Here is a 10,865-nt window from a genome sequence, read left to right as displayed (position 1 = left end):
AGCTTGAGTGCTGCTTCTGTGAGTTGATGAGCTTCGGGGTTTTTAGTGTTATCGACCAGGTCTCCATGGGGAGCAGCTTCGTTGGTGATGTCTTCCATTTGTGGGTTGGCTCCTTCGTGCTGCGGTTGAGGGCCGTCGAGGATGCGGCCAGGCTCAGTGGAGGTGCTTGTGGTGCCGGCGGTGACTTTCTTCTTCGCTGGGGCCATCGAGGGTTGTCTTACGTGCTGGAACGGTGGGCGCCGCTGTTGGGATCTTTACTTCTTAGATGCCCAGACAGGGAGCATGAACAGTAAGAAAGATGACAATAAAAGTAGGTGTCGAACTCTCCAATAATGATTAGAAAATTCAACCCTTTACACTGTGGAGAGAGGGGGCTATTTATACTCCTAGCCCTCGGCCAGGTTTTCCTAAATTGCCCCCTCCTAACTCATTTACAGCTCACTCTTAGCCGGCTCCGGGGTAAAATTACAAGGTGAGAGGTTTACAAATCCAACCTTCTCACGTATTCGGGAGGTGTACAAATCCGACCTTCTCACATATTCACGTTTTACTCACATGTCTACAACCGACGAAGGTTACAACAACCTTCGGATACCTCCGGGAGTTTGGGCCATGAAGGTTCCATCAACGAGCAATCAGCCGCCACCTTCGTTCCCGAGTTTGATCACCTGACCCGAAGGTCCTGGTCTTCGGGCTTGTGCTTCTGTGCAACCCTTCGTCTCCTTCGGCACGACGGAAGCGGTATCCTTCGTTACGAGGGTTTTGGTGTTTGCGCTTGCGCTTCTGGGCAGTCATCCGTTACCTTCGGCCTACCAAAGGTGATATCCTTCGGTCCGAAGGTCATCGTTTTCCAACTTGCGCTTCTTAGTGTTCACCTGATGCCTTCGGGTATGCTTGGCTCCATCTCGTAGTGGCCCTGCAGACAGGTTAGGGAGCATTTCTGAGGGCATGGGCTTGACCCGAAGGTCCAATCCCCAACAGGCCCGACAAAATTTGTTGGAAATGGACTGCTGACAAGGTCTTTTCCACCTCCTCTGCCTACCTGTCATTCTTCATCGGGCAACACCCCATTGAAGGAGCCAAATTGATTCGCAAGACACGTGCACTGGCGAAATGCAAATTTTTCATTTGGCTCGTGTTTCATGATAGATGCTGGACAGCGGATCGCAAAAAGAGACATGGGTTACAAGATGATGATTATTGTGCTCTATGTGCCCAGCCATCAGAGACAATTGACCACCTACTAATCACCTGTTCTTTTTCTAGGGAGCTCTGGTTCAATTTATTTTGCAGGATTGGCTGGGACGCCGTCTCTCCATCCACCAATGATCAAAGTCTGGTCGTTTGGTGGACCTCTGCAAGGAAGAACATTCAAAAACAAGACAGGCAGTGTTTTGACACAGTGGTGGTCTTGACCTGTTGGATGATCTGGAAGGAAAAGAATAATAGAATTTTTGACCGTCAAGCCAAAATGTCAGCTGACACCTTAGCTTGGGTGACAGAGGAGATCTTGGCTTGGTATCAGGCAGGTTTCAAAAGGCTAGAACCTGTAGTCCTTGCTCTAGGTGCACTCCGAGGTCGCACATTTGAAATGTTGTAATAATCATGCTACAATTAGTAGCCTAGTTGGTTCCGCACTCTGTAACCAACTAGTTCTTGTACTTCGTTTCTTCTCCTTTTAATGAAAAACGTGCTCAGGCACGGTCGTGAAAAAAAAAGCCTTCTGTTTTATCTACTATAAGCGAGAGACAACTAGGAGAGCTAGACCTATAGTAGAGAGGCGACCGCAAAAAAAGAATGGAGCACCAGCGAGCCGCTCAATCTTCATCCTCTTCCTCCGATGTATCTTCATGTAGAGCCGGCAAATAAATCACCAGGTGGGGTTGCTGCATCAACACCCTATACGCACACGCGAGAAGGATCTTGTCCTGCAACTCCGAACCGTAGAGATCTGCCCAATAAGAAATAAGAGCACAAGTGTGAATTATAATCTCCGCGGAATGTTTCAGCTTTTTGTTCTCGAAGCACGACTTATTTCTACATTTCCAAATTACCCAACATATAGCGGCAATAAACCGAAACAATGCTATACCATTATATTACACTACTGGCTAGCAGCTACATATTATTTGCCCAAACCATTGGACTTCCTATATACAACTGACTCCACCACACAGAAAGATATTCTTTCTACAACTGTTCCCGCCTAGTTTCAGGCGTAAATTGCCTTGTGCAGTTGTGCTTGCTTAAATTTTTACATGCTCTCACAAAATGATAAGGCAAAGAAACTAGAGAATTACCCTGCTGCAAACGCAGCATGACCCCATATTGCAGCTTTTTGGATTCTAGATACATATGTATTACACAGATCTCGTATAAGATTAGCTCAATTGCTATGCTTATTCGGAGTCTCTTGCCACAAATTTTACATTAAACCAACGCTGTAAACAAGCATCCTTGGGATTGCCAAAAGAATTTCTCACACCACAAGGGGAACTCTTAGATTAAACTATTGTGTCATCCTTCTACTGTTTTTTTTCACCTCATGTGCTGGTTCATCTTCAAATCCGCCGCAGACAGGTGATCGTAGCCTCCTCTGATGTTCAGATCCAGAAGCAGCAATCCTTCATCTGGAGTGCACTTGACATCCTCGCCGTCGTGAACACCATGGTACAGTTGAAAGCCTAGATTGCTCGCTGTGAGATTGTCCTCGGTCATGGCTTTCGCCAGTTCGCCATTGTTTTGCTCACACACTTGTGACACATTGTCCATGAAACCTGAGAGCGCGAGGTTGAAGTCTGTCAGCTGCGATCTGCTTGCCTCCAGGTTGGCAGCTCCTGTTGCGTCATAGGACAGGTTGTTCTGGGCTTTCTCTAAAATTGTGTGCAGGTATTTTCCTTGCGCCTCGATTCGCATTTGCAGCTTCTTCTGCACCTGCATGTGCAAAACAAAATAAGAGGTCAGATTTTGTGTCTGTGACTGCAAAAGTTGTGGTAGGGAAGATTGTTTGTTAGTCACTTAGTCTCACCTCAAGCTGCTCGTGGAGTTTCCTTTGGACTTCAATTTGGTACTTAAGCGCATCCGCAAGTGGCATTTCTCTGATCCATGTTCAGAAATGGTAAGCCAAATAGAAATAAGACAATGAAACTGTGATAAAAAAAAAGGTCATAACGGAAACTATTTGGAAAATAGTAACTAGTAATTCAGATTTCAGAGAGTGACAGTACGAAATGCAGCTTGCATGGGCAAACTTTATTTGTTTCAAGTAAATGACTAGTCCACCCCCTGAGTTAGATATTGCTACTTGTATCAGTTTAGTGACAATGATAAAAAAACGATTCTGAATCCTGATCCAGCATATAATTTGTATCAATTGAGTGACAAATTAAAGTCGCCATCTATTATTTTTAGATCATTTTTAAAACAATTAACTAGTGTGATGATACTCTAAATTCTCATGAGTTATGCAACTTATTAATCAGCACCTGAATTGTAGGCTTTGATAGACCCCTATCATGGGCGGGCCCAATGGGTAGTCCGGGTAGGCCCAGGACTACCCAAAATTTTGGCCCAAAAATTTTTTAGAGCTTCAAAATAGAGTCCGAATTTGGCCCAGATGCTCACTCAAGCCCAATAACTCGTCACCTCTCTCCATCAGTCCATCTCCCTCAGGCCTCAGCGCAAACCCTTGCAGCCCCACACTCCCGTTCGTTCCCCACTTCCCCTCCCCGCGACGGCGCGACCCCGACCGGCCGACCCTGTGCCCCGCCGCCACCCGCGCCCAGCGCCCGCCCGCAGGCCGCCGCCCCCCGCCGTCCGCCACTCCCCGCCCGGCCGTCCCCCGTCCCGCGGTCCCGGTCCCCCGGTCTCATCCCGCCAGGCGGCCAGTACCGCAGAGCGCAGAGCGGCAGAGGCGCAGACGGCAGACGGGAGACGGCCGTGCGGTGTGCCTCCGCGGCCCCGCCTCGCGGCTCGCGCCGTGGGCCCGTGGCAACTGGCAAGGGCGCAGGCGGCAGGCCGCAAGCCATCGCCGGCCGGCGCACTAGGCCACCAGCGCCTGCGCCTCCCACTGTCCGCAGCACGGCAGCAGTACTGTCCCGCGCGGCGGCCGCGGCCTCCTCCCCAAATCTCACTGGTAATTTTATTTTTTCAGAAACATGAAGCTATTGTGATTTCATTAATCCATCATTTCATCTCAGATTCTCAGTCTCACTTAATGGAAACATTACTCTCTTTTTTTCAGAAACATTGCACTTGAGCCATGAAGAAGAAGAATGGAAGCATTGCTCTTCTTTTTCAGAGACATGAAGCGAAAGCAAAGAAGATTGATGTTGGCAGTGGTATAGGCTCAAATCAAACTCCATTTGTGTGTGATGGCAGTGGTTCAGGTTCAGCTGTAGTTGTGGATGATGCTAGTGGTTCAGGTTCAGATCCAGTTGTGGATGATGCTAGTGGTTCAGGTTCAGATCCAATTGTGATTGTGGATGTTAGTTCAACTGAAAATGATGAGTCAATTGAAGTTGAAGAAGAACTAGAACCAGTGGATGAAGGGCTGCCTGAAGAAGCAGAACCACGAGTTCATGATGCCGGCTCCCTTCCCCTTGAACATGATCCAGGCTTAAGGCAGCTTATTTCAAGTTTTGATGTCAATGAAAGAGATGCAGCTAGAAGAGGGTACATTCTGAAAGGTACATGCCAATCACATGCCCATGATTTTCCGATCACTAGAATTTATGGTAAAGACCGTCGTTTTAGTCTTATCTGGTTCTATACCTATCCTTGGATTGAATATAGTGTGGAGAAGGATGCAGTATTTTGTTTCACATGTTATTTGTTTGGCAAAGAAAATGGAACATTTGTTACTGGTGGTTGGAGGAATTGGAATGTTGGAACTATAGCACTTACCAAGCATGGGAACTCAAAGGGTCACCAATTTGCTCAAGAGAAACTCAATTTATTTGTGCAGAAGGATACTAAAATTGACACGGTTATTGTGAAGGTGTCAGAAAAGGAAAAACTTGAATACAAGGCTAGGTTGACTTATTCACTTAGATGTTTGAGGTTCCTTTTGCATCAAGGATTGGCATGTCGTGGGCATGATGAAAGTGAAGAATCTCACAACAGAGGAAACTTTCTTGAACTCTTGAAGTGGCTTGCAGGAAATAATGAGGAGGTTAATAAGGTTGTTCTAAAAAATGCTCCAGGTAATTGCATTTTGACCTCCCCTCGCATACAAAAGCAAATTATTAGATGTTGCTCTGAAGAAACAACTAGATACATAATTGAAGAACTTGGGGATGATCACTATGCAATTCTAGCAGATGAATGTAGTGATATATCACATAAGGAACAGCTGGCTGTTTGTTTGCGTTATGTTGATAAACTTGGTAGGGTTTGTGAGAGGTTCCTTGCTGTAGTTCATGTGGCTGGCACCACTTCTTTGGAACTCAAAGCAGCAATTCAGTCTTTGCTTTGTCGTCATCACTTGACTATCACTCAAATCCGTGGGCAAGGGTATGATGGGGCTAGTAACATGAAAGGAGAGGTTAAAGGGCTGAAAACATTGATCATGAAGGAGTCTCCCTCCGCATATTATGTACATTGTTTTGCACATCAACTTCAGTTGGTTCTTGTTGCTGTTGCCAAAGGTAATGTTGGATGCCAAACCTTTTTTGGTCAAATTTCCCGCTTGCTGAATATAATTGGAGTTTCTTGCAAACGTCATGATATGCTTAGAGATGTTAGAGCTCGAAAACTGAAGAAGGCACTTGAATTGGGTGAAATAGAAAGTGGGAGTGGTTTAAATCAAGAGATGGGATTGGCTAGGCCCGGTGACACTAGGTGGGGTTCTCACTACAAAACTATCTTGCATATCATTGACATGTATTCTACAATTCGAGAAGTACTCATAACTCTTGGAAAGGATCCCACCCAAAGGGATGATTGGCCAAACATACATGCTATGGTTCTAATTTTTGAGTCATTTGAGTTTGTTTTTAATGCACACTTGATGCTTGTCATTCTTGGATACACAAATGAGTTATCCCAGTCATTGCAAAAGAAGGATCAAGATATTGTGAATGCAATGTCACTTGTCGGTGTGGCAAAAAAAAGAATGCAACAAATGAGGTCTCATGGGTGGGAAGGTTTCTTAGCAAAGGTTACATCATTTTGCAGAAAATATTCCATTGATATCCCTCCAATGGATGGTAAATATGAGCCTCATGGAAGATCCCATCGGTTTTACCCAGAACAAACAATTGATGATCATTATAGAAGAGAAGTGTACATTGGTGTGATTGATAGAATTCATCAAGAGCTTGAGAATCGGTTTGATGAGGTTAGTATGGAGTTGCTTCTTTGTATGTCGGCTTTGAATCCCTCCAATTCATTTGTCTCTTTTGATGCACAAAAAGTACTTCGACTTGCAACTTTTTATCCCAAAGACTTTTCAAGTGCTCAATTGACGGAACTTGAACTCCAACTTGATACATATATTGATGATGTGAGAGAGGATGATAGATTTCAAGGCCTAAACTCACTTAGTGAGCTGTCTATTAAGCTTGTTGCAACACAGAAACATGATCTTTATGGTAAGGTGTTCTTGATCCTTAAATTGGCATTGATTCTACCCGTGGCAACTGCAACTGTCGAAAGAGTATTTTCTGGGTTAAATCTAGTGAAGAGTCAGACGAGAAATCGCATGTGTGATGAGTTTTTGAATGATTGTTTGGTCACTTGGATTGAGCGTGAAATTTTCTCTAATATAAGTGAGGATGACATAATCCATACTTTCATGGCCATGAGGAAGCGTAAAGCAGGAGCATTAGACTAGATTAGTATTGCAGTCTTCTATTTATAATTTATGTAAGGTTTTATTGATGTTGCAACATTTTATATTGTAAGTTATTCGAGTTCTCAACTAATTGGTTGAATTCAATGTATTAAGGGACCTTATTGTAAGCGTAAATTTAATCGTTATATACTGTATTGTTACCGAAGTGCTATTAGATTATATCGGATTGCATTTTGAAATTTTTTTGTCAGGACTACCCTAGTTTCAATTCCTGGGTCCGCCACTGACCCCTATAACTTGTCACATCAACGTCTCTTTCGTGTGACTTCATCTGCCCAATCATTGGCCGTCCAGTACTATTTGAGTTCAAAATTTTTTGAGGGAACAGGACGCTGTGTTCAAATTTTTTTGAGGGAACAGGACGCTGTGTTCAAAAATTTCTCTTCTATCAGAGCAGCATAAGTATATTTAAATCACTAATAGTATGGTCTATCCTTTGTTGTGGAGGAAGATAGTAGGATCAATAGGTATCTTGTTTCAGGCCCTGCCAACAACAAATGCTGCTAATTTGTTCTATCCTACTTCATGATCTTCATGGCGTTTTGGCAGTGACAGTTCATTCTACTGATGCACATAATCAAATTAGTTTGTTGTCCTTGAATTATTCCTGTTCGAGGGAGACGATAGATGCATGTTCTTCAGACATTATGGCGTTTTGGCAGCGAGAGTTCAATTCTACTGATGTTAAAGGAAGCATGCAGAATAGGATGGTGACTGCTCGTCTGCTACTCACCCCGTATTGTTACCGGCCGTAGATGGAATGCTAAGAGGTACTGGAGCAGAGAAATTGATGCCCTGTGCTGCGAATGCTGTGAAAAGAGAGAGAAAAGGGGTAAGATTTCTAGAACAAAGCTTCATCCTTTTTTTTCATTTTACCAGTTCAGTTTTCAGTAGTGGTATCTGCAAGGTGCATACCCCCTTTGCTGGCTTCCAAGCCTGTATCTTTCTTGCTCTGTTTTCCAAGCCTGTATTTCTGCGACAAAAGGGATCGTCGGGGACAAGCACAAATCAGCACCGGACAAAGCGCTATAAAGTGGACGACGGACAGCATTTACAATTACACATGATATTGCAGAGAAGCGATCGGAGTAGCTGGTACCTGGAGATGACTCTTGAGGTGGTACAAGGTGAGCCCTTTCATTCCCATCAGCCTCAGCACCGACTTGGGCGTCGCTTCTGCCGTCGCACAGCGCAATCAAATGGAAAACGATGTCAGAGTCACCGAAACAGAAGCTGTAATGTGATCGCGACTAGGAGCCCTGATCAGTGAATCTGTTAATCAGAGGGACACCGTGCTACATGATAGTCATGTAGCATGGATGCACTCAGGGCATCTTTGTGAATCCGGAGCTGGGGCATGCATGCTGCTGTTTAGCACCACTGTTCCATCGAGCTGATGGGTGTTTGTTTGTACTTTGTACTAGTGCAGGAAGGAGGCAGCAAATGGAGAGGACATGCGGGTACTCACTGTCGGGCCCGCCGAGCTTGGTGACGGCCTCGACGAAGCGCTCGTGCAGGTCGGGCGTCCACCGCAGCCTTGGCTTGGGGTCCCGCGACAGCACCACACCGCCCATCGCCGAAGCGCCGCCGTACCCCGCCCTCTCCATCCCCTCGAACATGCTGTGATCGCGCGGCCTTCCTCTCGGTCTCGCCCTGATCGTCGCTCCCGGCTTGTCGATCCCGGAGAAGCTGGCTCGCCGCGCGACAGCGTCACCAGCTCGCGACCACGCTTGTCCGCCGCCCGGCCGGCTACGCGCCTGCAGCCTTCAGCTAGCTAGAGGCAGCGGCCGCACGGCGCGGTGTGAATCTGGTGTGCGCGTGTTCGGGGGTGGGTGCGAGAGCCGGAGAGGTAGCGTAGGATTGCGGCGAAGCCCGAGGAGGCGGATTCCCGACGGGAATGTGCGAGGAGTGGCGCGTTCGAAGGCCGGGCGGAGAGACAGGGACAGAGAGAGGGAGGAATATGTAGATAGGGAAAGAAAGCGAGGAGAGCGCATCCGGCATCCACCTCGCCCCCATCATCATCGCCATGTACGTGCTCGCTAGTCATGTGCGCGGAATCTCGGGGAGCCTTGTGCCGGGGGGCAAGCCCGGCCGGCGGCCGGGACAGAGCTAACAAACGCCAACGGCGCCCAACCGGGGCGCGCCGCGTGGGCGCCGCCGCCCCGGGGGGGTCGTCGGCACCGCGCCGCCGCGGCCGTCCGATCGGGCGACCGGCGCTCGCGCCGTCCGATTCGCGATCTCTTTCTGTTGGGCGTTCAGAGTTCGGAGATCGGAAGGGAGGGGCGCGCGCGGGACAGGACAGGTCAAGCGGCATGTGCGGCGGCGCGCCACGTGGAGGCAAAGGCCGGCTCCCCGACAGGCGCGGGGCTGGCATGTGTGCGTGCCGCGCTGTGTCTTCCGGTCATCGGCCAGAGAAGCTGTCCGATCGCTGCTAGATTTGTCACGTCCATCCCCGGCGGTCAATGCCGGCGGCAGCCGGAGCCCGGCCGCGCCGCCGGGGAGCCTCCGAGCCTGGGATCAAGACCGGCGGCGCTGCATATACCATACCGGCACCAAACGACGGGGTGTTCACCGATCTGCACTACGGAACTAACAGCTCGCGAGAGCGACCAGCCCAATGCGCGTGTGGATATGCCGGTGGAATTTTTGTGATGGGCGCGATCGACAGCGAGCTGTGACCAGCCTGTGCGGCCTTTGTCGAGGGGAATATTCCGGCCCGGCGGAGAGCGAAAGGGCGGCGAAGGGAAGCGGGCGGGACGGGGGAGATGTCGGCGGTGGTGTCGCGTGGCCCCCCCGCCCGGGCCCCGCGGGGGGAATATTCGCGGGCGCCAACTTGGCGGTGACCGCCGCCCCACCCCCGCCGGGCTCCCAACTCGCCTCCCGCTTTTTCGTCGTGTTGCTCTCTCGATCGCTCGCTTGGCCGCGGAGCCGGAGCGCACGTCGAGGGAGGGCGTCAGCGTGAGCATCGGCTAGCGTCGCGAAGACCGAGGTAGCTAGCTCGGTGCCGACGATTACACACGCTGTGCCGTGCTCCATCTCATTTCTCATGCTACCGAGAATTATGACGGCTAATGGCATGCCTGCACGCCACATGGTTAGTACTTATCTGTGGCACTACATAACATGACCTGCCAAGCTGAATTGTGCATCCTTCGTTTTTTTCAAAAAAAAAAAAGAAGTGTGCCTCTCCCTAAAATAAGTGATCTTCGTACTGTGTACATGATCGGGCAATGGAATCCGAGGCGTGTAATTTTATACAGCGGCTTGGTGACAATGTCGCCAATTAGGTGTGCGAGTAACAGTAAAGGATCGAAGATAGAGATGAAGGGAGTAAAGAAATAGTAGAGCCTATGTAGAAGATGCCGTCCCCATGTTTAGGAGTGTAGTAGGGTCAGCTTGAGGTCGAAAGATTCTTCTTTGGGGCCGGAGGCACGCGTGGATGTGGTTGAGGAGTTAGCTATCCTTTATCCTACGATTCGTTCGTCTTTGTTCGCATTCCTCTCTACTACCCTACTCTGAAACAAGCGCCTTTCAGCCGCATCGAGTACTCAGGTTTCAGTTTTGGGGATGGAATCGTATGCTTAAACCTGAACAATTTTGATCCATTCCCAGCGTGCTAATAACATGGGCTTTTGTTCATAGCTCAGACCAATCCCACTTCGTGAGTTTTGGAGGCTTCTATGGACCCATGCATCCGCGACGACTACGTGACAGCGGCAGGAAGCCACCGAACGAACCGGCCCTCTTCCCGGCCGGGCACGACGCGCGCGCGCATGCCTCGCGGCGCGACACATGACAGCGCGGGCGCGAGCCGGGACGGTCGTCTCGTCTCGCCGCTCGCATGCAGCCTCCGCCGTGGCCGCCGCTCCGCTCCACATGCGAGCGCGGCGGCTTGTCAATGCGGGGGGATCACATGCCGCTGGCCGTGTCCTGGCGGAGGGGGGGATCCGAGAGCGCGCGCAAGCGCAGGCCTCGGCCGGGCCGCGCGGGGTTGTTGGGTGGTGGCTCG

At 49.2% G+C, this 10,865-nt stretch overlaps 1 protein-coding gene across 1 annotated transcript; it reads right to left on the bottom strand.

The window, feature by feature from the left end:
• Positions 1 to 2,296: 2,296 nt before the first annotated feature.
• On the bottom strand, positions 2,297 to 8,796 carry LOC120639721 (myb family transcription factor PHL11-like). Its single transcript, XM_039915606.1, has 6 exons — positions 8,325 to 8,796; positions 7,956 to 8,032; positions 7,772 to 7,829; positions 7,590 to 7,665; positions 3,029 to 3,098; positions 2,297 to 2,934 (listed from the first exon to the last, which is right to left on the bottom strand). The coding sequence occupies exons 1-6, from the start codon at positions 8,473 to 8,475 to the stop codon at positions 2,539 to 2,541; spliced, it is 828 nt and encodes a 275-aa protein (XP_039771540.1). The 5' UTR covers positions 8,476 to 8,796; the 3' UTR covers positions 2,297 to 2,538.
• Between the last annotated feature and the right edge of the window lie 2,069 nt (positions 8,797 to 10,865).

This window comes from Panicum virgatum, chromosome 1K, assembly GCF_016808335.1.
Source record: "Panicum virgatum strain AP13 chromosome 1K, P.virgatum_v5, whole genome shotgun sequence".
Lineage (NCBI taxonomy): Eukaryota > Viridiplantae > Streptophyta > Magnoliopsida > Poales > Poaceae > Panicum > Panicum virgatum.
Note: the sequence above shows the minus strand (reverse complement) of the source record. Positions and strands in the feature narration are given on the sequence as shown.